A 27791-nucleotide genomic window follows, 5' to 3' on the forward strand; every position below is an offset into this window, starting at 1 on the left:
TCCTCATTTCATAAAACTCAACCACTAACAAGAACCTACATAAATAGAGCTTCAACTCTCATCTTGAGAAGTTTGATCAGAAAGCTCTTCAGGAATATTTTATTCCTTTTATCAGAATATTGATGGAAGTCATAATTCACGGTAATGTGAGAAAGTTTCCTTTCTTCAGCAAAGAAATTCATCAAGACATTTCTTGTTGGTAAGATCTGACATAAATCCGCTTACTTTTTCCTCTATTTTATCTCAGCACCTTATGAATTTTTGATTGCCTGCTCTTAATTTTCCACAAGCAAATTCAATTAAAGAAATTAAAAAACAGTAGTTCAATCCTGATCACCTCATCAGCAAATGGCTCTTTTATTGCACAACGGATGACATATGCCCCACTCTCCTGGTGCTGCTGGAGCCCTTATAAAACTGGATCATGAGAAACCTTTCCCTCTTTATCCGTACTATTAGGAAACAGCGTTATCAACTACCTAAGTCAATTCAGCAAGGCACTTCCCTTGTTCAGGCAACAATCCAAGGGCTACTGCGAATGAAAAAATATCCTTGAAAAAATGAAGTATCAACATCACTGTGCACATTTCAAAACTTTTGTCTGTACAAGGGTGCAGTCCCTTTTTTTACAGTACCAAGATGACAGAGTGACACACAAGGACGCAGGAGAAGCAATTCTGCACAGAGGTTGGCCACGGTGGAGGTGACAGTTCACTATTTTCTAACTTTATTTCCAGTATTATCTTGCTAAAAGTGAAGGTGAGCAAGCATATGCCATGTTGCAGGGACTGGATGGCAAGATGCCTTTGCTAAGAGGCTGATTATTTAGCATTCACCTTTTCAGGACACAAATAACCAGTGTTAATTGGTACTGCAGCCTCTATGTTATGCTGGCATTATTAGCTGAATGCTGGAGCAGATCAGCAGTGAACAGGTTTTAACAGTGATATTCCACAAACATCATTATCTAAATTAATTTGCTTAGATGCATCCACAAACTTTCTGCTTTGGTATGACCAAACCTATGTCTTGGGGCAGCTTGCTACAATCACTGTCAACCTCATGGAACAAGATTCACCCCAAGTACTTAAAATACCTTACCATCCTAGAAGTGAATCCGTTTAGACAATTCCCCAAATGAAACCCACTGTTCAAAGAACTTCAAGGATTTCAAATCCATATTAATTCCCTATAAATTTAAAAACATTTGAACAAGCTGCTCTTAGTACCATTAGTAAAGAGCCTTATTCAAAAAAATATTTGTATAAATATTTAAAAGAAATTTTTCTTAGTTGTGAGAAAGAAGCTGTGCACAAAAGCTAAGAATAACTGCTCGTCTTAAGTGCTTGAAGTACTCAGAATGAGGCAAAGCTGCACTCTGCCAGAGAAGACACACATGCGAGCCATGATTTCATGACCTCAAGTATCAGATACCTAACTCAAAAGATTTCAGTACTGATACGACTATCAAGAGCAAAACACTTGAGATATGATTTTCTCCTCTAAGGTAACCTCATGCAAGAGCATGTTCAGAAAAGACAGCTAAATGGACATTTCAGAAGAGAATTTATTAGCATTTGCAGTACAGCCAAAGCAAGTTGCAGTCCATTAGGCCTAAATACTCTTAGGTGCACCTAACAAATACTAAATCTGTGGGACAAGTATTGCCACAACACAGCTAAACATAGGAGCATTTTAAAATGGGATGACTGCAAAACAAACTGCAAAGCAGCAGGTTTAGTAACTGAGCTGATGTTAGGCCTTTGACAGTTCTCCCTAAAAATCTCTCAAAAATCAATCTTGCTACTAACTGTGTGCATTCCTCCTCCAGCAAAAGTTATTGGGTTTTAAAAGAGTTGGTTTGTTGGAAGGAACAGCTCAAAAGCTGGAAAGTTAATAAATTTCTCTGCCTACAGTCTTTTCACAAGGACAAACAATTTGAGGGAAAGGGCAAGGAAACGCAAGATTTTTCCACCAATATATTAACATATAGTCTTAAAGAGGACATTGTTATTTGTTCAGAAAGCCTGGAAGAAAAACATTTAGATTGGTTTGACTCTGCCAGTTGAACTATGCTTCAAGGGCTTTGGAAGACATTCAAGATGAAATAAGGTAACACATCTATGAATGCCAGAAATCAACAAAATTTGCCTTATTTCTACTAATTTAGGTCAATGTTAATTTCCTACATTATTTTAAACAGTATTCAAGCTATTATAGTCAGTCAGGTGGCTGAAAATGTAGAATTTGCCTTGATGGCCTAATTCACTGGATGTGTTTAAGAGAAAATGACATTTGAAATGAAACTTTTCATGTGGGTATCACTGTACTTCTGTGCAGTCAGGCACTTCAGTATCTCATACAGTGTCCCGTGTAAGGCCTGGGGTACCGAGCTAAAAGGAAAACACAAGTGTTCCGCAAAGTGCGAACATACTATTCTCTCCTGTCAAAATTGCTACACCTTATGAATGTTATTTAAGGAGAAAGCTACTCAACTTCTTGGGTGCAAAAACATTAGCATCCTTCTCTCCAATTCCAACATTTAAACACCCTAAAGGAGCTCTGCAAAGTAACCTTTCGCTTTGGATCTTGACCACAGCAATGTTATGCTTTAATGTGGGTACATTCAGATGAGAGTTTCAAGTATCTTCCACAAGAATTACTAATTATACAACTGAAGTAAAAAACTACTTCTTAAAGAATTTATTAATTCCTACAGCTTAAAAGTTTTCATTTAAGCCTTGCTATCTACCCTACATACTATTTAACAGATGCATAAAACAAAACTCCATGCAACCCCTACACAGAGTGAATTTAATCAGTAATAGAAGAGATGGTTTTGAACTGGTTGTCCAATCCCAAGCGTAAGGAAGCTCTTTATCGTAAGGTACTGTATAAAAGCAGTGAAAGTTAAGAAAAAACACAAGCTTATTATTGTCATTTATTTTAAAAACCTTATTCAAAATATTAAGTGATACAAGTCCAAATATGATAAAAATTACTGCAAGAAAAGAGTTTTGGGATATTTTGTTTGTGCTTTACTTCTTGTGGTTATGAAAAGAATGCATTTAACAGTAGGATTTAGAACTTTTAGCACTTCATTCATAAGATAGTATCATGCCTTCAGACTCCTCATGCCAACAGCTGTAAAGTTGATTTTTTCAAAATGTTACGTAACTACCTGAATACCAAGTCATTAATTATGGGGTTCTGATCCACCGTTATTTACATATTTATCAGTTTGAAAACTAAATCATAAACAGAATGTACAGAAAACTAAGATTTTATATTTTACAACTCATGAGAACATAAATAATGGAAGTACAAAAGACAAGGTAAAAAAAAAAAACAAAAAAAACCAAAAAACTACTGTACCAGTAACTTGATTTACACTAACGCATAAACGTTTGTCAAAAATTAGAATGCACTGTCCACAGACTGGCAGCCCCACACGCCATTACTTTCATCTGCCTGTTACCTGGGTCAGAATAACAACAAAATAAATTATTCTTACATTTTCAGGCCTCTCCCATTTATAGTATAATAAACCACATAACTGTTTCCCAACTGTCTTAAAATTCAACAGAAAGCTTTGATGTATTGAAAGCCTCTCAAGTATCTATATTTCAGTAAGATTATTCAACAAGGCTTATTTTCCATTCAGTAATTACAAAGATAATGAAATAGTCATAAATACCATTAGAGAAAAAAAAGGACAGTCAAGAAGCTGCATACCTTCACAAAGATCTTGAACATTTTAAGGAAATATATGGTATATAACTTCTGAAATAAAATGGGCTATATGTAATTATTTTTAAATCACTTACTGCATGAACCCATACGGAAATTATGAAGTTGCCATGTTAGCTATTCTGCCTAAAATAGGATCAAATTATGCAACAAGAAAACAGAACAAAAAAAAAAAAAAAAACAAGATGAAAGATTTGCAGCATTAGGATTTAAGCATAGAAAAAAGTAATTATATTTTAAGTTTGCAATATAGTGGGATTTATGAGCCATAAAAGTGATTAGCAAAGAGATCGTTAATTTGATTTAGTGATGCCAAAGTCATTAATTTATTAGACCTAAAATATTTTATGCTTATTTTTTGTATTACCACTATTAAGACTGCTCCAGACAGAAGGGATGATGCTTAATGAATGGAAAGAGCACTAATTATTAAACTCTGTATCTTTATAGTTGATATAAAACCTGACCAAAGTAGCAAACAGATGTATCATGCCCTTGATCTTCCATGAGATTTAATCTCAAAAACATCCAGGTCAAAGAGAATACATCTCATTTCAGTACAAGCAGCGTATTTCAAATACCTGAATATCATTACATGACTAGGCAGGCAAAGAGTGATAAGTTCAACAAACGCAAATCACAGTGCTTTCAAAATACATAGTCATTAGTTATTTTCAGGGAAGGCATCGCTTCATTAACATTTTGATCTAAACGATGATATTCCACTGTCCTAGAACACAGGCCATCCCTCCATCTTCGGCTCTGGACCAATAAGAAGATCTGAAAGAAAAAGCAGCCAACTTAAGTAATGCTATGGAGAGACATTTTGGTTTTGATAGACAACTTAACAGTTCTATTGATATCACAGTTCTACCCCTTGATCCTGGCAATAGCATTACTGTTGCTATAAAACACTACACTAGTAGTCAGCCATTTCCATACTGTCCTTGCCATCAAGTCCCTTACTGGCACAACTCAGTTGCTGTTTGGCAAAAACACGGCATTCAACACATAACTCTTCTAGTAAAGATATGTGCATAGCATCACATAGCATATACAGGCTATTAAACTATCCCCAGATGGTGACATTTGTTCATTTATTCATCTTACCTATTCTGGCATTTCACCCTTGTTAAAAATAATTGTATTACTGGTGCTGAAACAAAGGCAACAGAAGCAGCAATGGTGTCATTTGATAAAATGTTTCGGCACTGCAGCTCAGTGCCTCCTTCAGCAATATCAGCAGAGCAGTTAAAGAAGCTATATGATAAATCAAAGCACTCAAGTAATCAGATTTTTAAATGTCTATTATCTTCACCCTATTTCGCCTTGCTTCTTACTGACATCCTCTAAGAATCCACTGTACCAGACAGGGCAACTATACTGGCAAAAGGGGAAATGGGATGGTGTAAGGGGGCACAGGGAAAGAAAAAGGAGAACCTAAACCAACTTGACTGTTGTCTCACACAAATACATGCCACTACCTATGTACTTAAAAGTACTACTGTATTTTCTGTTCCCAAAATTATTTCTAAGTGCTAAAAAGTAGTATCAACAGCTAGCTTTTCAAATGACACTACCAGCATTACTTCACCTATGTAGCAAAGACAACGCATTTTTTTATCACTTATTTGAACTTCCCTCAAAAGTTAAATTTTCAAATGTAAGAGTCTTCAACATTTTCCCCTATAAAGATTTGGCAAACCGCATTCCAGATATGCCGTTGCACTGTAATGCAGAACTTTTGGGTTTTTTTTAGCTGCGCTCTTTTCAGAGTCCCCCAAGCTGACCAAATCAGTGTTCTCTACAAGGATAAACACTAGATTTTCCTCATATCCAAAAACTAACCTATGATTTAATTGCAAATTTGTGCATGCATCTGTACTGGGTCTGGCTGGGCTGGTGTTAATTTTCTATGCTAGCAATATTTTTGAAATAACACTCATCAGGTTACTTTTGAGATGCAGAGAATTAGTTTGCACTGAAGAAATAGTTATCTGAAAGCTTGAGCTTCTCTGTGTAAAACCAGAAAGAGTGTTAAACATTTCCTAAAAGTTTGCAGTTAAGCCCTCAGAATATCTATGATACAAAGGCCACCTTAAAGTGAATACTTATTACAAGGACTGTAAGTTATAACAAGAACATTCCCACACCATTTGGGATTAAACCTTCCTTAATTTGCTGTTTATAACCCTGTAGAGAAACAAAATTAGTTAATGAATCACCTTCACTCAATTTGGCTCAGGTCTCATTTATAGAACTCATGCTGTACATTGCCACTGCCCATTACTGAACTGATTGATTACTGATGTTATCAATTAACTGATTTTCTAATCTAAAATGTTTGACTCAAGTTCATTTTCATTGTGCAGACAAAAATGACAGTAATGATCTGCATATTAGCATCACAGCAAGACAAGCGGTCAAAGATTTCATTCTCCAAAAAGCTAAGTTTCTCTTATTAAAAAAGTGTGCAAAGCAATGCAACTTCATTTTAAATACTAAAGCTGTTTCTCTCAACCTTTCACAGCACACCTACCTTCCTCTTATTGTGATAGGTGACATATACAACAGCTACTAAGAAGGCAACTACAACCAGATGAAAAAAGAAATGGCTGTCTTCTTCTTCTTCCAACCCCGTGACAGAAACATCTTTTATCTTCTCATCAAGTGTCTTGATCTCCTCGTTGTAATTACTAATGGTGTCAGAGTCATCATCTTCTGGTATCTCTAGGAGGTCTGGGTTGTATCTGGAATTCGATGTCACTTCATAAGGACCATAGTCATCTCCTCCATCTGATTCCATAGTTTCTTTTATGATGGGTGGTGAACTATTTAGTGTGTCTTTCAAATCTGTTAGAAGATCCTCTTCCTCAATTTTAGTATCTTCAGAAGCATCAACATCCATTTGAGATACTGGACTAGCAGTCACCGCACGAGAGAGAACATATGGCGGAGAATCACCTTTTGCTGTAGATGGTTTTACTGCAGTCACCGAATTGATTTTAGCTGTTGTTGGGAACGCCTCTTTTTTTATTGGGCTTGCCTCTTTTTTTGTCGGGGTTATACTCTGCAAGCTGTCTGTCAAATTTTGGGATCTACTTAGCGTTTCATTCTCACTTTTAGAAGAAATATTCTTCTGAAGCATCTCCACTTTCACAGAATCTGAGAAAAGGATGAGAAACAGTCAAGGTTAAGCACAAGGCACTAACTTCTCTTGTGAAACTTCAGCTGTAAAGGAAAATTATTGCAAGGCATTTACTTTATAGACAAGAAATCATATGATGAACAGGGCATATTTCACTCTGCAGACTTTTTAGAATTCATATGCAGAAATACGCACTCCTGTACTTTGGCAACTTCAAAAGAGAAGTCTTGAGTGGGACAGGAATTAAAGCCTGGAAACACATGCTCTCCAGATTAGCATGCCAAAGTGTCCCTGAAAAATTTAGTATGCGTATTTTCCAGACTTAGAACTTCAGAGACATGTCCTCCCTCCCTCTGTGGATTTATGATGTCTTGTAGAATCATATAGGATTAGTATTTTCCCCATCATCAAACTCTTTCTCCCACATAATTTGCTGAGGTCTACAGAGGAAGAAGTTCTCAGTAAAGCTTATCCTGCAGTTAAAAGTTCTTAATCTTTCACCACTGCATATTTTACCAAAAAAAAAAGAGAGAACGTGCTGCGATACCTCCTTCAGTCAGGACACAAGGTCCTAGCATCTCTTCCCAGGCACTTATTTTTATTAGATTTGCAGACACAGAAAAAGATTTCCAACCTTATGTTAACTCAAATGAAACTAGCGAACCACAGCTTAAAAAACAAAGCTGAAGGACAGACAATCTGACTGCATATGCTCCTGCAAGAAAGCCTTTTGTCAGCAGCAAATTATTATAATGAAGTAAGCCAGCAACAGCACCACGTAACAGTGCACCCTTAGGCAAATTCATAATCTCTCCAATGCTAGGATGGCTTTGCAGAACTACATAAAAAACAAGCTGAGCATTAAAACCACATGCAGGGCCCATCATCCCTTTTCTCAATCCAATGGAAGGTAAAAAAAGATGCAGAGGGAGTTCATAAACAGCCAATGGGTTTTTAACCCTAAAAAAAAAATAGAAAAGAGCAAACTCCTAATGTTTACAGCATGTCACTTCCAGATTCAAATCAGGAGGCACCTTAAAAATGAAGAACACATTTTAGACTTTCTGTACACATCATAATTTAAATAGTGGAACAATACTTGCCTTGTATTTTGGCATGCCAAATTACTTTTTAGTTTTTTTATTTTAAAAAAGTAACAATACTTTCATTAAGCACTCCCAAGGACCTCCCTGGTTCACTGGAAAGTTACAGGTTCTAGAAATGAGCATTCAACCAACTGCTTGTGTCAAATTACTCCTAAGTAAAATATTATACAGGGGACACTGAATCATGTTATTCATGAAATGTGTATTTACAGAGGATCAGTTACACAGACTTCTTGTTTACGTGGTACACTTTCCCAGTATGAATTACTCTTTAACTGTAAAACAGAGAAGACTCAACTAATCCCACATGAACTAGACATTATGGTGCCTCTCTGCTGAAGTTCAAAGCCAACTACTTTACATTTAACACACTGTTGCTGAAGAAACTACTAGTCTGAATTATCGTATCAACATTAACTTGTTCAGTTCTTGTACAGGACAAGTTTAGGGAATTCCTATCTCCTCTCAGGAGTCAAGCCAGCTAATTACATACATGGAGATAAATATGATGAAAGGCAGCTGCAAGACAGTTTCATATTTATAGCTAGTTGGCATGTTATGAGTGAGGCAGGTAGACCTTACCGCTACCCTCACCAAACAGACAAAAAGTACAGCTAAATTGTTTGAAAGATAAACAAGCATGTTTTTCCTACAGAACTACACTGCATGTATCCTTACACTTCAAAATATTCTTAAACTCATTTTAGCATGAAAGTTTTAGAAGGATATATGCTTAAACACAAGGGACTCCCACCAGCTAATGCTGCAGCTTCAGACTGAGAAAGAATAATTTCCTATTATTCCTAAAAGAAGTTATTTTTTGTTTTAATAGGAGTGGCAAGTTCAGCAACTACACCACAATTATTTATGACATCTACCCAAAACTATCTGGCATTATAAACGGTGGTTGCACTGTTTACAGTTACACAACACTGTCAGGTGATACTAGACACAGTGCCTGGACCCCAGAAATGCCTCAGCTTGAGAAATAGATATTAATGTCCAATCATGGTGACAGAACTAGCAACACAGTCCTCTTAGTAAACACTGTACATAAAAACATCTGACGGGGTCAAAATTCACTTCCAGGAAAACTGACCTTTTAGAAAGCACGTTGTTCCATGATTTTGAAGTTAAAAACCCTTGGTTTCCTACAAGTTTCTGTCCCACATCCTGAACCTTTTCCTTCATTACCAGACCCGGTGAGGGGCACCACAAGTAGAGCTGGTTTGGATATACTGACTGACAAGCAAGAAAAGAACTGCCAGCTCAAAACAGCCCCCTTCATTTCCTTCAATAATTCCTTTTCTCTTCACTGCCCAACCAACAGTGCATCTAAAACAAAGAGGAATTCACTGCACTTGAAATATGTATTTCTTATTAGCATTTGCTTGCAGTTGGTTTGTAGGCTGAAGGCAAGTGGTAGAAAGAAAACGGACATAACTTAGGAGTCAACCTGCAGAATAACATCAACTTATTTTCGGGGGGGGGGGGGGGCGCTAAAAACAGGCACCTAACTAGAATAACTGGAACAAGTCGGATGAGCGAAGCAGTCAGCTAAACCGATCTTCGTAGCAATAAAACAAGGTCAACACCCACCGAGGCTGCAGCACTTGACAGGCCCACGTTCTCCCCCAGCGCTCACTCTCTCAGAAAACGAAGAGAAAACCCGACCGAGGCCGGTTCCCGGGGCCGAGGCCGGTTCCCGGGCCCGGCCACCCCCAGTCTCGCCTCACCGGCAGCCCGCCCCCGCGGGCAGGGCGGCCTACCGGCGTGCGAGGGCGGCAGACGGCCCCCGCCGGCGGCCCCGGAGACCTTTAGGCCCAAAAAGCGCTGAAGACGAGTCCGGTGTAAGACCGGCGGGGCGGCCGCGCAAGCGCCCACAGCCACCCACCGGGACCCGTCCCGTCCTCCGCCGTGCTCACCGGACTCGTCCTCGCCGCGGATCGCCAGGGCCCACCCGCAGAGCAGCAAGAGGCAGAGAGCGCGGCCCGCCGGGACGCCCCTCTCGCCGGCGGCCGCCATCTTCCCGGGCACCCTCCACCGACGTGGCGATGGCGCCGCCCCCCCCCCGGGCGCCGCCGGGGAAGCGGCCGCGCATGCGCCTGGGCGGGAAGGCGGGAGGGCGCCGCGCAGGGGCTGAGGGGAGCGCGGCGGGGCACGGGGCCGCCCGCGGCTGCGCCCAGGGGCCCGGGAGCTCTGGGGGCTGCCGGTGCCTGAGGGAGCGGACTGGGCGGGCGGGGAGCGGTGAGGTGGGAGCGTGTCCAGCTCTCCCCTGACAGAAAATAGGAGTTTTCCTTCTCCTTCCTTCAGTCGGAGGTTGATGGGGTTGCGGGGTTGGAGCCTCCCCACAAAGCCCCTGCCATGGGAAACCGCTGACCAGCGTCCGCGTGCGTGTGGGGCGGTTTTGGCAGAATTAAGGTAGTTTTATGGGAGAATGTTTTCCTGCTCTCGCCGCAAGTGAGGCATTCCCGAGAGAAGCCTTGAAGCTGATCGCGGGAGAAGAAAATTTCCAAAACACAGATGCCTCAAGCATGAGAAAAAGCAAGAGCAAGGAGCCCAAAGGCTTATGGGGACGCTGAGAGAACACAGGACGTGCACAGCATACAGGAACGTAAATTAATTTTGAGCGTTTGCCATGGTACCGCAAGCTGGCTGCGTGTGGTTTGTTTCAATCGGTGAAGTCTGGAAGAGGACCACTTCTCCCAGGCGTGTTAGGTTAAATATTTGAGACAAGGCGTACTAGGAAGTACTCTGGAATAGCTCGTGATAAAAGGGAAGACAGCCAGCATTGCACAATTTGCGGGCTGTCGCTGAGGAGGATCTAGAGTCTCACAATGTCGTAACGCCGTTGCCTCATCGGGCACATGCTCTTGCCATCTGCACACCACCCACATCGATTGCTTATGTGTGAAAAAATACAAAGTCTTAATGAAAAGCCACTGAAGTTTATCCCAGCTGATAACTGTTCATTGCTCGCACCTGTTTGTTCATAGAAAGGTAATTCAACTTAGTGAATTCTGCAATGAAAGAAAGAGAAACAACTCACATGATCTTGTTTTCTCCATGACCTAAACACATGCATATGTGCAGTTGCCAGAGCTTAGCGAGCACTAAGAACAGCCATGTCTGCAACTTAAGTCTACTACGTATTTTCTGTTTGTGTGGCACAAAATACGCACTGAGATGTTGGTAGTCTGCTTCTGGAGCAAAGAATTAATATGGAATTGTTATCACAATTAATATAAAGACAAAGTAAAAGGTGACATTTCAATATTTTATTCAAGTTGGGTTTGGGTTTTTTATCCATTTTTAGTAGTGTCAAGTACAGCATTTTGGGGTCTAGTTCCACACAAAATGGAAGACTCTCTAAAAATGTACCCATTTAGTTGCTAAAAAAAAGTGGTAATAAAACAAAAGTCCATTTTAAATTTAGTGATGCAACTATGTGATTGCAGTTACAAAGACTCTTCCCTGATTATGGCCCTGTCTTACAAGCTTTCCAGTCAGTGCAAGGGAAAGGAACCACAACACAGGACAGGTAGTATTGGCTGAGTCACATCAAACATCCTCTGCAACGGACTTATACAAGGTGGACAACCTAAACCATTCTGGAGACAGCTGTAGGTGTAAGATAACCAAATCAGATAAACCATTCATGAAATACCTATCTAAATAAAAAATTTTAAAAATCCCTTTTTCAGACAAGTTTGCACATTCCATCGTGAATTGAAACCTTAAGTGTCAGAACATTTTGCTTGCAGAATTAACAGTACAATATAGTGGTCTGCGATTCTTAATGTCTCGAGTTTTTTATACCACATCAATATATTCCTTGTGCAGTCAACACGTTAGTAAAGGTAATCAATACCTTCTTACTTCCTATCATGTGGCAGCTGACAGATGTGATGGGCAATAACATTAAAAAAAAAAGCCTGGAATTAGGATTTTTTTTTTTTATGCTTTTGTCTCCATTTCTGTAACAACATCATTTTTAAAGCTTAGCTGTCTTTAACCAGGACTAGCAGGACTGATACTTAGCAATACTTGCATCCCAGACATAAAACATTGAAAGGTACACTATATTCTGAAGGTAGCTATGCTGTATTTTCAAATTAGTGATTGTAGAATCACTCCTTATGCTTCAAATTCCAATCCTAGACCAAGTTTGTGACCACCTGCGTTGACATTCTTGCCATCCAACAAAGCTGACAATGTCAGTTTGATACCTGCAAAACAGAGAAAAGTGAGAGAAGAGACCAACTGTTAAAACTTGGAATGAGGTTTACGTTCAGTGCGTCTGTGTTACTGCCTTAATTTATTGGGCATCTAGGTTAACGTAATTTGGCAGCTAGCCTTGTAAGGACTGGGCATTTTAAAACAATTTGCAGATAAGAAATCTTTCTGAATTATGAAAGTTACAATAAACCACGGTGATAGATTTCTGCTTTTTATCACTCCAAGTAATTAAAGCTCTAAGTCAGTTCACTGCTGCTGGTCTACTGATTAATTTTAGAGTCAGGTATTATGAAAAATTGGGACCTTGATACATACCCACCTTTCTAAACCACTTTAAAATCTAGGTGTGAAAAGGCCCTAGCCCTGTCTACTGTAATATCTCATGTCAATCTGCTTGGTATTCTGGCAGCAGATTTATTAGACTACATTAAAACCAGTTTCACAGCAGTAAGATTGTCCTCTTCCTGGACCAGGGGACTTTGAGAAAGTCGCATTTTCAAGCAAAATAAACTCGGTAATAGGAAGCCTCTGAAAGTACTGAAAATGCATTTACTTGTCTGTGAAACACCTAATTGTAGATGTATTTTGTGTCAACATAAAAGTATCTGACTGGTCAGTGGATGGCGGTCTCTAATAATTCTGCGTCCAATAGACATCCAAAATTAACAGAGCAGTCCCTGGAAAAGTTCATCACTGGCTTGCCAAGCAGAACAGCAGTCTTACAAAACCAATCACATTTTGTCACAAAAAGCCCTCCGATATTTCAAGATTAAAATATCACTTTATTGATTCTGAATTCCTTCTGCATAGACTTACCTGGCTTTAAAGTCTGAGTGTATCCTAATCCGATCAGACTGGAGTTGTTCACTTTAGCCTTAAAAGAAAAAAATACCATATGTAAATAATTCAGTATCTTTCTTCAAAGTCCTTCCTGCTTGAAAATTAAGTAATACCTTTTAAGCGGGTAAAGGATTTCATGTTTTAAATCACAAAAAACCCTAGAGTTAATTTTGCTGTAACTTAAATCCCAAATCTCAACAAATCTACAGTCACTACAGAAAATAATGTTTTTATTAACATAGTTTTTAACTTTTTCAAGACTGACATGAAAAAAATTCTCAGAATAGCGCCCAATAATACGATAAAACATTCTGTGTCACTTCAAGGAAAATCCAATAGTTCTGCTCTCATGCTGCCAAACCCAAGACAAATAGATATATGCGCCAACTATACAGCATAGGACTGCATCAAAACCGTACTTCACTCATGTAAAGGTTGCTTCACATTTCCATTACGACAGTTTATTTTCAAATGCTTATAAATGTACATGCATAGCACTCACAGAAAAAGAGGCATCTGGGTCAATCTGATACTTGGCTGCTATTCCAAAGCGAGTGTTGCTATTACCGGCTGTCCAAGCAAGATTCACAGCAGTTTCCAGTTTATCATTCACCTTCTGGTAAATGGAGCCGCCAAATTCCGTTCCATCATTCCTGGAAGGAATGCATTAGTCTAGTTTTAAACTGCACCCCAAAACAGTCATCTTTTTCTTCCAGTAAGACCTATATTTGTAGAACATTGACTCACACCTCATTTAACATCCCTATAACAACTAAGATAGAGACATTAGGCCAGACTGGTTCTGAAATCGTTTTTAAATGCTTAAATTCATTGACAGTTACTATAATTCAACAAACAGCTTAGGAAACTGAAAAAAAAGCCATGACAATCTATCAGAAATAGACTAATGATGACAACTTCCAATTTTCCCTTCCCTCTAGATGGGAGTCTTTGTAGTAAAGAGATTTATTCTTCTCTGCGTATCTCTGAAATAATTATTGTCTCAGGCCTACGACTCCCTAGTGCCCTGAAAGGGCTGTATCACCGAGCCTGAGCAGTCATCCTAACACTGCCTTGCCAGCGTGCTTTTACCAGACACAGATGAACTGTATCAGAAGTGAAGATGCCAATTTAATATCCAAGCCTATCAGCTTTTGCAAGTGAATACCATTTGCAGTAGTCCTTACGGTACATCTGTACATAGATGTCTCTCCACTAGAAACTGAAATGAAACTAATTTTACTTTGCAGAGCACTGGCCAACAACTGAAGGATGACAGTCTTCTACCACCACTACTGAGTAGCACAACTTCCAATTACTACTGACACCAGCGTCACACAGGGAATAAAGCGTGGTAAATAAAATGCAAAACATTAGAGCATGCAGATCATAAAAACAAGAGCAAAAGACTTCTAAAAGCCTTGCACTCCTTGTAAACCAGTGAGCATCTGAATTTCCATTTTCGCTCATTTTCTTAAAAGAGGATACAAGCGTATTGCACAAAATGGGCGTTAAACCACAGGAAGACCTCTGCAAATAAAACACTCATGATTATTTCTAACCTAAGAAATAATCTGGTTCCAATTATTAGAGTATACCAAACCTCCAGTGATTAAAAAGGGGGAAATCTCTCCACTCTTACCCCCTTGGCCTGATGTTCCTGCTCATAACAATTGCACAAACAATTGTAGTGATATGCCTATTTAAAAGTTCAAGCAATAGCAGCAGCCTTTTAAATTGTTAGAGCAATTCTTCCAGAAAAACACTACAATACTTACTTCAGATAAGACTGAAGCTCACATATAACTGCATGTGCTTGGCTCTCAAGAAAAGGAGGGATTAAAAAGGACTGAGGAGAGCTGGTTATACAGGCAGATTTTGTGCAAGGTTCCCACACAGCTCTGTCTTGACCTGCAACATTAGGGGGGGGCGGTCTGAGCTATGCTTAAAAAATGAGGAAAGTCATATTTAAAACTAGAAATTATCCAGCCCTACCTCCCTTTAGTTATTATTAAAAAATAATAATTAAAAAGTCAACCCTCCTTTTCAGTCTAACAGAAATAATAACACTTTCCAGATGCAGATAAAAAAACCCACATTATCCCCCCATGAAAATGAATATATTAAGGCACCATTAAGGAAAGTAACTTGCTAAAGTCCCCAGCTGGTCTGTGAAACACCAGAAACAAAAGATGATGCTTCAAGCCCCACCTAGTTAAATTATCAGCTCTGCCACAGCGTCCCATGTGAAACACTGAACTGTCTAGAGATAACAACCGAGCAGGCTAGTGATGGGAGTTCCACACACAACCGTTTCTGGGACTATATAAAAACTCTGACACGTTTCAAAGCTGAAACACATCAAATACCTAAATAATCTATTAATATCAGCAAATCAGTTTTCTATTCATATCACACATTTATGGTTTTGCCTGTCAATTGGTAGAGTATGAATATTAAATAAACAAACTGGGCATCCTCCTGAAGCTGATCTATCATCCACATACAGTAACAGCAACCTAAGAAACAGACCCTTAGGAATCCAAGAAACAGTACAGTAAGATCTGAGCCCCTTCTGCTCTTATAAAGTTATCTTCTGCTGTTGCTTTAATTAAGAGTAATAATAATTACAGCATTTTATAGCAAAAGCCAATAATACAATGTTTTGAACTGCTACAGTATGACAAAGTTGAAAGTCATTGTGCTTGAAGGAGTAACTCCTATCTACTGAGCGGAGGGGGACCCCGCATATTGCTTTGATTAAAGTTTTCTGCCCACATTTTTGTGCTTTGGCAATCCTTCAAACATACTGTCTGGGCTGTGAAGGTTCAATTGTTCTGTAAGGCAGTGTGAGCTTCCTAAACCAGATCTCTGCAACACAGCATGAAACAGAACAGAAAGCCTTTGAAGCAGCAGCTCCAGGAAGGCAGAACAGTTGTTCAGCCCCCAAAATGGGAACAGCCTGCAATAGCTCTGCTACATGCAAAATATCCAATTACCCAACGGAATGCAAAAGGGGGGGCTGGGAGAATGGATTAGGGATTGCCTAATCTTAAAAAAAATGTCTTCCCCAAAGGCATAAATTGCTTTTTTAAGAGGAACAGGAGATGGAGAAATTAAGGTTTTCATGGAATTTGGTCCTGGTTTCTCACTATTCATGCATTCAGAAAGGACAAATGCTTGCATGAATAGATTATTAGGAGATATACTGCTAAAACAAACTTTTGCACCATATCCCTTTCAGTACTAAAACAAACCCAGTCCATATCTCCACCCATTTGTTCCCTTTTACCTGTTCTTGTTCATCCTCTGATTAACTCTTTCATCTACAGATCAAACCACCATTTTGTTTGATTTTGACATGTGCAAAAGGAAGACATTGCTTTTATTTCAACTTTCACAAAGAGTATTTTTATAACCCACTTGTTTTATTATTCCACTAATAGATTCTAATAATCCGTATCTGTTAGAAAGATAGACACTGGATGCTTAGGTGCTCAGTGAGTTCCAGTTCCTTCCATCATGCACTCCCTCACCCACATAATTCAAAGAAAAGTTAATGCAGCTAAAAAAATGCAGTTTGCCATCTTAAACGAAGAAGTAATTTCAACTATACCATTCCCTCTTTCACCACTGCTGAAACTCTGTCCCTTTCATTGCTCTAGTAAGCAGCTAAATCCTTTCAAATTCCTTTTTAATGCCTGTCTGCCAATACTTACACATTAGTATGAAGCTGGAATTCATCAGTCTTGTAGCCAACAGCAAAGTTGCTCTGGGTTACTCTAGACTTCGTTGTCTCAAAAGTCATTTGGTAACCTGCCAGCCACCCCTCGTAGCCAACCACCAGGGCTCCACGTATTGAAGGACCAGCAATATCAAAATCCATGTCGCAGCCAATGTTGATGTGTTCCCTTTTGTACCCTGTCTTAACTTTAGCGCTCTTCTTCCTAAAGAGAAAAGAAAGAATCTCGTACCTTTGAAAAGGTACGCTTGTCGGTAGCAATTCAATCAAATCAGTTACTTTAACTCAGTTCAATAGTTCTTAAAGTCAAAGTATGCATACCTGGAGAGACACATGGTATGTCACCTTCTTACCTTTCACATCTGCAAAACCCTAATTCAGCTACAGTGAATTATTTGCAATCAAGCAATAAAATGCGGTGTGGCACCCCAATAAGCACTTCTGGGCTGTGTTCTGAAAAGCAGCAGCACAATAAGCCAGACAGGAGGTGACAAAACCAAATCCTCATCCAACTAATCTGATGTTTTTGGAAGTTTGGTAGATGCAGGGAAGGAATGGAAAATGTAGCAGTTTACAGGTCACAGAAAGTCAATAGTAGTTGGCCTGTCTCAAACAAACAATTTTTAGACAATCCTAGTGAACTGGGTAATTTCATTTACTGTGACAGACGTCAAGAAATCACTACTTTGTCTCCAGCTTCCTGAGGGAAAGTCTCTGCTGCTAAGGAAGTAGGTTGCTTAAGTGGCTCTGACACGTTGTTTTCTCCTTCGAATGCTTTATGAAGTTTAATGGTTACAGCCATTAGAAAGGCTGCCAGGTAACACAGAAATAAACTTTCTCGAGTCACTTGTTTCTTTTTATATTACTGGCCAGAGCAGTGTTTTCTCATGTGTCCTTAGGTTGGTTTACATCAAGGGTGCCGACCCTCACAAGGCACGAGAGTTACATCTAATATATTCAGCTACTCTTACTTAAGATTTTTTTCTTCTCTTTTTACCTTACAAGCGTTTTCTGTCTTTGACCTAATCTTTTACTGATATCTTTCTGGAAAAGTCAGGCTAATTTGAAATTTCAAATCAACCTTTCACTTCAGCTAGCAAAAACATTCTCCAAGAACTGTTTCAATGCTGTATCAGACCCACATAGAGATTGCTCTCTTTTTTATTATGATTATTTCAGACTCAGGAATTTCTTGTGTTTTGCAAAATCAGAAATAAAGAGCAGGAGTGCCAAAAGCACTCAGCATTAGTTCATTTGCAACTTCGGTAAAAGTCAGCAGTACCTCTCCCACCAATGTCAACAGGACAGGCTAACACGGAGCACTCCTAAAAATGACTTTCCCTGTTGAAAGATTTATCACAGCCAATAAGTAAGGAAGGGGGAGAAGGTGTCTTATATTCAGACATGATGCATCCCTGTCAACCTAAACCAGGTCACACCAGGATTGAATCTCACTCCATTTATTCAAGTTATAATAGTCCTCCCACACAACAGTTATAACTCAGATACTATAGTGTCTGAGGTGCCTAAGAAGTAGGTATAGAGCTGTAACTTGTCATTCTCATACAGGTTTTTTCTTCTTTATTTAAGATTCCTACCAGCTAAGAAATAATTATCAACAAACACTAGAGATTATTCTGGTTAACAAATACAAAAATATCTACTTAATGCAGAATTGGGAATGGACTGGAAGCAGTTTACAATGCAGGACACAATCTAGAAGACAGGGTGAAACCTCCACTGGGACTATAACCCCGGCAGCCTGCAGTGCAGCGTACTGCTCTGGGAAGCTAATGTGCAGAATATTTTGACTCACTGGCAGCGCTGCTTACAAAAAGATAATCAGGGGAAAAAAATAAACCAACATCTAGACCTACAGCTGCTGCTTAATCCCTCTGGCCCACATAAAACATGGCATCCAATCGCTGTGTCAGAAATACTCATCCACCAACAAGGCATGCTGTGGCCAGCAAGAATTCAGATGATAAATTCAGCTTGGGAGAAGAGCCCAATTACTGTGTCGACCTATTAGAGCCGTGGCCAACTGGCTCCTGGAGCTTGTTAAGCTTTGCATTACAGCTGACTTGTTTAGGGCTTTTACTCAGACAGTAGCTCATCCTCTGACATGGCCAGAAATACACAACAGGAGTGCAAACAAAACCTTTTCTTCCCACCCCAATTCTGACTATAATTTTCAAGTTACTGTATTTAAAAGTGTGCTTGCTGTAGCTTAGGATTAAAAAGGGATTGTTAATACTAAGATTTAAATCAGATGTACATGACTTTATCACACACAGGCTGATTATTAACTGTCTCGATATGTTAGGACAGAAGGAGTAAAGAAGCGAGACAGTATTCTGGAAAACTAAAATAAAAAAATGCCTTTTTTTGACACTCAAGCTTACTCACTTCTTACCCAGTGTTAGGAGAGAAGGAGGAGTCAAAGGTCAGCTTCAGGCCACGTGCAAGCTGAACAGAAAAGAATTTCACTGGTTGGATTCATAATTAGAGATTGTCGTAAGTTAATTTTTAAATTGCATCTTTTGAGCCAAAAATTACCTGATCTTCAAGAGTAATCTCAGTGCCTAGTGTGTTGTCGGTGTTCCACTTTTCCGTGAACATCAATCCATATTCCACCCATTTGTATTTTGTTTCCAAACTACCACTAACTTTGCTTGTTTCTGAGTTTGCTGAACCTGAGCTTGTAAATTCCTAAAAGGAAAAAAAAATGTATATATACATTATATGTATATATCTGCATGCAGGTAAATATTTATACTTGTAGAAGATATTATTCAATACTGCAGACTTCTCAGAAGATTTAAGAACATATTTGCTAGTCATTAATACCAACACACCCTGGCACCACAAAAAATTTCACTGTCAGGGAGAAAAAAGACTGCATGCTAAGGGAATGGGTATCGGACGGGACTGTGGACAACTCATACCAGCAGCATAACACAGAATAAGGTGCTAGTCTGTACAAGGTGCATCTGTGAATCAGCATGCAAGTCTGCAAATGCTTCGTAGATAGGGTCTAAAGATTAGCTCCAGTTCACAGTTACATTGCAACTATACTTGTTTAGTGACTGCTAAGAAAACGAGTGTGCAGCGCATTCAGAAACCAGCATATTTCTGCTCGTTCAATCCGGGAAGGCAGAAGGGAAGCACTGACACTCCCTCCGAGCACAGACCGTGGCAATGGCCTCAAATAGCAACACAATTTTCACAGTAAACTATTAGCATGGCTGCAAAGGAGCCCTTCACTGTATCTTCTACTCTAATTTGTGCACAGTCTCGTATATTATACAAAAATTATAAATGCAGAGTAACTTGCAAGTTTATAATATATCTGAAAAATGGTAAGGGGAGGGTAAGGGATTCTACTTTTAAAAAGAAATATAGACTAAACACAAGAACACTGCAATGTTTTGGATTTCAGTATCTTTCCAAACTCACCAGTCCATTTTCAGATTTTGTTTTCAAATCAAGTTTTATTAAGCCAAAACCTAGAAGATGAGTAAAAAGTATGAGTTATATATATGTTAATTTGAAAAACATTTCCAATTTATTTTGTAAAACTCCCTTCTAAATCTCCTGTGAACTATTAAAAAAATAAACCAAGGGTACAGTTATCAAACCATGTGTTTTTATGAAGTAGATTACGCAGCACGTACTCACTTCAGATAGCACTCGACTGATTGATTAATCCTACTGACCTCAGCAATATAATCAGGACCAAATTAGGTAATAATGTCTTTATTCATACTGAGCAGCAGCATTTTGTTCATAAGCAAACTACTGGCATCAATGATCCTATTCATGATACAAGGAAACAGTCAAAATACAACCCACAATTTTCTTTCAAAACAGACAACAGTCCTACAGGCAACAGGAAGAATTTTGTCAAAAGAAAAGTAAGTTACCCTCCCTTTCTAGACAGCAAGGGCAATGTGAAACTATGATGGAAAATTCTCTGGATTCTAATGGAAATTATTGGAATATTTATCAGAAAAAAGTAATAAAATCCCAACAGTTTCAGGAATCACGTAGGCAGCAAAAGACCAAATTTATTTTGGCTTTATTTACCATATCCCTTGGTGAAAACATCTCTGGCGGATTTACCCAGATCAGCATAAGCAGGTGGAACAGCCATTTTCTGGAAAGAAAAAAAAAAAAAAAGGGAAATTACAGTGTTCAGAAACTTATTTCATTCATTTACGCAACAAGAAACTTAAGCCCATTTCAGCCAGTTTTATTTTCTATCCACCACCTATCAATTAAATACAGCCTGAAGAAAGTAGCTATAGCAAATAGTGTGATTTGATTTTGCTCATTAGCCAGCAGAAGCAATTACCATGCATTTGCCACCGAGGATGAGAAACAGGTCGCAGAACAAATATATATTAAAAAATATATATTAAAAAAATACTAACATAATATATATTAAAAAAAACATAAACTGTCTATGCCTTTCCAAAGACTTCACTGTTGTTGTCTTATCAGTATAACTGCATGAATGAACAACTTTTTTTTTTTAAAACCATTTCTTGGAAACATTTTTCCTGTTACTTGCAACAGATCTATGCATTCTGATGCAAAGCATTAGGGCCCCAAGTCATCCACTCAGGAAATCTAACTAGGACAAGCACCTAGCATCAGGAGCATCTCTCTCCCCCTAATTCAGAGCAGCAAACGGATGGCACGTTAGCAAAATCGACAAATGGTCATTCTTCTGCTTCAGTTTTCTTTGACTTTGCTACTGCTGTTAATGGGTTAAGATGTCTCCTTAGACATTGACCTTTAATTGTTTTTCTGTTCATCACCTGGGAAAAAAAATGAGCTTGCTGAGAAAAATTAAGACTGAAGGGATGCTACACTGAGAAGTCAGGCAGTCAGGAGGGTAGGCACAACCCCACTCCAGCAGCCAAATGCCGCCTGGAGAGCTCTCTGTAAAGGCTGGAGCGAGGCACCAGCCCAATGCCGCGGACACTGCAGGGGCAGCTTTCTCCATCACGTTTTGTTCGGTAAGGATGCCCACGTCACCATGTAGGTCCTCACTTTCCCACCTTCAGCAGGCCCTGACCATCCTTAGTTCAGTGGCCTCCTGCAAGAGATGTGAATGCATCCCATTTTCTCTGCCACTGAGAAAACTGTCGCATCACATATGGAGGAGGAAATAGGACCCTGAGAGGAACAAACCAACCAAATCTACTTTCTTATCCAAGTACAGTAATTTGTTCTAAGGGAGCAAAGTCAAACAGTCTGAAATGGTGTACACCTTCTGTCTTTATAGACAAGATTTTGTAATTTTAAAAAAGCAAAGGAGATAAATCATACTTATAAAGCTGGTCCTCTCGATACCAGATGTTGCAATAAAATTCCATATTCCCAAACTTTCTGGTTATACAAAAGCAATAAGCAGTTTATTACACAAGCATGCAAATGTTTAAAAAAAATTGCCTGCCAATCCTTACTCCAGACTATTCAACGTTAGCAGAAAAGTATTCCTTTAAACCACAAACAAAACAGCTAGCTCTGAACATGAGGGGTGCTGTTAACAGGCTTTCTGGCTGTAGACTTGGATGCAGGTCTCTGGGCAAGCACACCACCCCACGAATATCAGATAGGGAGTTTCAGCAGTCACTCAGCGCCTCAAGCACTCCATCCAACAAGTTGTTGCCTGTTAAAGCAGGATATTGCTATTGCATAAATGAAGAATCCCTATCCTAGAGGGAACAAAACAGATCTGGTAGCTAAATAAAAGCAAAGTCTTCTCAGAACATAAATAAAGTAGGATACAAGGGTGCATACTATGATGTAGTTTCAGTTGCAGAGACTACCTGGATGCATGTCATCTCTTTCCAGTTGTAGTTCAGTAATAGGATGCAGCCCCAGATACATAAGCAGCTAAACAGTTAAATTTTAAAAAAGGAAAAAGAAAAAATCCATATTCCAAAGCAGTTTTAGCTGCTTATATGAGGCCTAAATGTGTGTCTCCATTTTTTTGTGCAAACATGAAAGCAGGGCTTTAATGTTTATATACAAAACCAGCCTTTAAAAAAGAAAAAAGAAAAAAAAAAACATATGCACAAAAAACCCCAAACCAAGCATTAACAGATTTCTTTAAGTAATTCCTCTGCTCCTTATTAAAGTCACTAGAAGCAGAGTACAATGCCCTGCTTGGAGATCATACCTTAAGGTCAGAGCTAAGGCAGCACTCAGGAGAGGGGTGGCAGGATTCACTAAGGGCTGTACGTGTTCAGAAAGTGCTTCTTCCCTGCCAGAGCAACCCAGTCTCATGAGAACCCTCTGATGGGTATTTCCATTTAGCATCATCAAAAATTAAAAATGTTAAAAATCCTACACTTGAAAATCAAATAATCATTGCTTTGGAAGATAATGCACTGCTCTGCCAGCTGCACTTTGGAATCTACCAAATATATTTTACCAACAGTCCCTTTGAGTCACTTCATAAAACCAAACTATTTTCTTGAAAACTGAATGCTGTGTGCTCTTCGTTTGGATTTTGTAGGTTATGTTTTTCCCTCCTCCAAGCCATGAAGCCAAGTTTTGCTCCCACTGATGTTTGTGTATTTCTCCACTGGATGTGGTCAGGCTCGTCGTCTGGATGAGCTGTGACAGGCTGCTCCACTGCTGCAGTCTGGGCTGTGGCTGCAGGACAGTGGGAGATGTCGAGATCTCCACTTAGGCAATTACTATAATTAAGGGACAATATTGAAAGCCAAATCCCTGCCGGTCATAAGGCAAATCATGTAACGCACCCAGAGCAAGGTGTTTAAAATTGCTGAGCGTGAAAAACACTACGAGCTAGGTACGTGGCAGTTAACCTTGCTGTTGTCAGCAAGAACAAAAATAATTATTTGTTTGCACTGACTAATCGGAAGCCTCTTGTTTAACAGATGGAAAACAAAACTGATTACATCCTGTGTGAGTGCAGGTTGTAAGACAAGCATGCTTAACAGGGATTCAAATTCTTAAAGGATCAAGGAATGGCCATGGCCAAGTGCCCTTGCTTTTCACCAGTGGGATTCCAGCACATTAACTCAGATTAGGTTAGAGCTGAAATGAATTCATTGCTTTTATCTGTGTCCAACCGTGCAAATAGCTCAGAGTGACTGTGCACCTCAACTCCTGCACAAAGCAGGCCAAGTAGAATACATATAATGTGTTCTAAGTAGGAAAATATTTTTTCTTGAGTAGGAAATACGGTAGCGCGAGTCATGACTGAAGAAAATCTGAACTGAGGAGTTAGCTCCAAGAGCTGCTGTGAGGACCACCGCCACGAGCGCCTGATTTATAGCTGCCACAGGGAGAAAATAGGAAGCTTCCTCTGGAGCTGCAGGACCCAAGAGCCAGCCCTAGTGAAGATTTCATTAAAGACGAAGCACTTCCAGCAGGCCAAATCTGTGTATTTTCCAGTGTCACAGATGGCAAAGTTTTCATCCTATGATGCAGTTCTGGGCAATTAAATCAAAATCAGCCCAATAGGCAGCAAACCCCCGGGGTACCCTTGGCAAATGTAAGGACTGGCTGCAACCAAAGGAAAACTCATCTCTGCTTGATAACTTTCTTATGTGCTTCAGTTAAAGCTGCCCCACAGACTTACTAAGTTTATGATATTTACCTGAGGGGGAAGAGCAATCTAAAAATTTAAGATAAGAATAAAATTAATTATAAGAATAAAATTCCCATGAAGACAATGGGAATCTATCGGATTCAAGGCTAAGAAAATAAAAAGGTTGGATTTAACCTTACCCTAGCCACATTTTCCCCTCATAAATTTGAACTCTTGTACCATTTCTTGATGGTAACAGTGGTTCTGAACATTTCAGGTCCCCGTCTCCACAAGCGGTACCCCTGAAAAGATAGTAAGCGCAGAGCTGATGCGTAACAGCTGCCGGGGACACGTCCCACCTGCATTGTGAGCTGAGAGGGACAGACAGCATCAGGTTATGAGACCAGGTACAGTCTGTCTGCACGAGGAAAAAAGCACACTAGGGTCTCTTGCCTCAAGATCAAAAAAACCCTGATTTATTTCTCGTTTATCTCCTTCATTAAAGGAAAAATTATTCCTTGGTATGAAGCAACTTCTAAGCGCCCTTCTGGACCCCCAGCCTGTGCAGTGTCATTTCCCAACCAACACACGTTGTATCAATAAATAGACCACGAAGGACGGTGCTTTTGCTCTCGGGCAGAACAGGGCCCAGCTCTCTCCGCACGCCACAGCAGGCTGGCCGGAGTCACCAGCTCCGCACAGCACCCGTGTCCCTGTCCCACCGTCCGACATCCCAGGCTGCCAGGTGAGCACGGTGCTGGCTCCACAGTTTGGGTTTTATGATCCAGATCTCAAATCCATTCAAGTCATGACTATGGTCTGCTTTGAATCAGGTTCAGAAGCCTAACTGTGCAGAGGTTTAAAAATACGCTTAACTGTAAACACATGAGTAGTCCCACTGAGGTCAAACATCAAGTTCGGCACATTCAAAAGTCTTTTGAGAAGCCAGTATAAGCACGTGATTTGTAAATACTCTGCATTATGGGACACAATACTTAACAACACTTTTTGCCCCAACTTGCTACTGTGCCGACGTTGTATAATCCATGCACCATTATGACTCAAAATTTAAGACTCAGGAGTCCACAGTTTCTTTCATGCAGGTATTAGTAAACCCATGCAGCGTCCCTCTGACACTCGTAGGATCACAGCCTTCCTACCGCAGCTTTGCTTTTGAACTACATACATGATGGAGCAGATTTAGGTTTCAGAGATTGGTTTATGCAGTATCTCTGTAGCCCAATAAACACAGGAGAATAGAGGAGATAAACCCCTGAAAAGCAAATGTAAATATTATTATTTAGTCTATACTAATATTTATGGAATTAAAGAAAGAAAGAGCCTGCTCTTAATTGTATGGGTATAAATGAAGAACGACAACATTGTACAGCAACCCCTTATTAAACTATCACATAGAAGTAACAATTAAACAAAGTTGGGGGATATTGCAGCCTGCCGTAGCTACTGTAGTTACTAAAACCGCAAGGGAAGAACAAAGAACCACATACCTTATACGTTAAATTAGACATTCAGGTTAACTATCTGTTCCTTTCAAACACCTGCAGAGGAGGAGACGAGCAGCGCTGCTGTCCCACCCCGTGCCACCAGCACGGCGCAGGGGCAAGGCTGGCGCACGCCCCGGCAAAGCGCTCAAGAAGGCACACGTCCCTCGCTCCCGGCCCCGCTGCGGGAACACCCAGCGCCAGATCAATGGGGATGACTAACGAAAAGGGCATTTTTGTCTTCCAGTGTCATTTGACAGCTTGCTCTCCTCGCACAGAAGACGAGCATCCACCGCACCGGAGCTCGGGCTACGGAGCCGGTGGATGGGGCTTTCTCTACCTGCAGAAGATGCCAAAGCCAGGAGGGCCTGCGCTGTGCTCCCCGACTGCATCCCGCAGGGAGCCGGGGCTGGGGACATCGCTCCTGCTGCTATGGCAACCGACGGCGGCATCCCACGCACCATCACACCCCCCCACACCACCCGAAACGTGGGCAGGAAGAAAAGGTACAGACCGTGGATCAGCGTAAACCCTCAATGGAGAGTGCTGGGAGGAGGGATTGTTCTAGGATGTCTTTTCAATAGTGCAAAAGCCCTTCTTCGAAGGAATTCTGACAAAATTTCAGAGCTGAAACGCCATGAGACAAGTGATTATTCAACCATCCACTGCACCGAACCAAACAAACTGCAACCCGCTTCTGATCCTCGCTAGACCGCCTGAGAAACGAGATGGGATCTGTTTCGGCGGGTATCGCTATAAATATTCCCCAGAGACACAACCCTGCGTCGGTCAGTAAGGATGAGTCAGCTCCGCTTCGTTTTCAGAAATTTTTGTTACTTTTTTTTTTTTTTTTTAAACAAATGCCCAAAGACTGAATGAGTCTTTCACCCTCCAGCAAGAGTTGTTCCCAGCGAGGGCTGTGACGAGGCAGAATGGAGGCAATCGCACCGCTGCTGCTGCAGCTGCACGCTGCTCCCTGCTTGGTTCGGGAGGGGAAAACTGAGTCCTCCAGATTTTTAAACTGCCATTACTCCTCCCCCGAGTAAAGAGCTATTTTTTGAGAATTAGCAGAATAAAAATGAGACAAAAATCAGTTTGCTTGAGGTGGGGTTTGGGTTTTTGGTGCACATCAGGATGAATTTGCCAACCCGCAAAAAAAGATGCCAGGGGCGTGGACGAGCGAGGTGGAAGGGACGTCAGCGCTACATCGGTGCTAAATCCGGGCAGGTGCGGCCGCCCGCGACCTTCGCTCCCCCGGGAACGCGCAAAACGATCCCCGCTTGCGGAAGCCAAGAAACCTTCACCCACCCGCCTCCGTGGCCGAACGGCCTTTAAATCCCCATCACGGGACCAGCGTCCGGACGGACCAGCGCTCGACCTCTCCGGGGAACGGCCGGCGGCATCGCGCGAAGACGGGCGCGTGTCGGCACCCGCTACCACCCGCCTTCTCGCCTTGCCGCCGCCTCGCCGCCCTCCGTCACCCCCAAAAACAGGCCCTAATTTCATAACGCCCGGCATTACGTAAGAAAACAGTTATTCCCCTGCTCCAATTAAAAAATAAAAAAAAAAAAAAACACACCGGGTTGCTACCGATATCCCCCAGCTCCCACCCATCACCCGTAACCGCCTGCCGCGGATTTCCCCCCTCCCGGGGCTCGGAGGGGGCGACCCGGGGATGATCCCCGGGACCCCCGGGGGGACCCCAGCTCCCAGCCCTACCTGGCCCGGCAGCGGCAGCAGCCGCCTGCGTCCCGCTTTCCCCCCCCTCGGCCTCTTCTTCCTCCTCCTCCTCCTCCGGCAGCGGCTGCCCCTGCCCGGCGCCTCCCCGGGCTCTGCGGCGGCGGCGGCTGCGTGACGGCGGGCGGGGACGGAACGGGACGGAACG

At 40.9% G+C, this 27791-nt stretch overlaps 2 protein-coding genes across 4 annotated transcripts; both read right to left on the minus strand.

Moving 5' to 3' along the window:
• Positions 1 to 1549: 1549 nt before the first annotated feature.
• Positions 1550 to 10088, minus strand: C24H5orf15 (chromosome 24 C5orf15 homolog). Its single transcript, XM_075056860.1, has 3 exons — positions 9930 to 10088; positions 6290 to 6915; positions 1550 to 4530 (listed from the first exon to the last, which is right to left on the minus strand). The coding sequence occupies exons 1-3, from the start codon at positions 10027 to 10029 to the stop codon at positions 4399 to 4401; spliced, it is 858 nt and encodes a 285-aa protein (XP_074912961.1). The 5' UTR covers positions 10030 to 10088; the 3' UTR covers positions 1550 to 4398.
• A 1179-nt stretch (positions 10089 to 11267) lies between these two features.
• VDAC1 (voltage dependent anion channel 1) lies at positions 11268 to 27767 on the minus strand. Of its 3 annotated transcripts, XM_075056861.1 has the most exons (11): positions 27626 to 27767; positions 26421 to 26533; positions 25591 to 25677; positions 20915 to 20984; positions 20285 to 20334; positions 19385 to 19537; positions 19242 to 19294; positions 16803 to 17030; positions 13586 to 13736; positions 13060 to 13117; positions 11268 to 12233 (listed from the first exon to the last, which is right to left on the minus strand). In XM_075056861.1, exons 4-11 carry the CDS (start codon positions 20979 to 20981, stop codon positions 12142 to 12144), a joined length of 852 nt encoding a protein of 283 aa, XP_074912962.1. In that variant the 5' UTR covers positions 20982 to 20984; positions 25591 to 25677; positions 26421 to 26533; positions 27626 to 27767; the 3' UTR covers positions 11268 to 12141. The 3 variants fall into 3 exon arrangements, with proteins under 3 accessions (XP_074912962.1, XP_074912964.1, XP_074912965.1); XM_075056863.1 differs by lacking the exon at positions 25591 to 25677; XM_075056864.1 differs by lacking the exons at positions 25591 to 25677; positions 26421 to 26533 and having other exon boundaries at positions 27626 to 27760.
• Positions 27768 to 27791: the final 24 nt, after the last annotated feature.

This window comes from Buteo buteo, chromosome 24 (genome assembly GCF_964188355.1).
Source record: "Buteo buteo chromosome 24, bButBut1.hap1.1, whole genome shotgun sequence".
Classification (NCBI taxonomy): domain Eukaryota; kingdom Metazoa; phylum Chordata; class Aves; order Accipitriformes; family Accipitridae; genus Buteo; species Buteo buteo.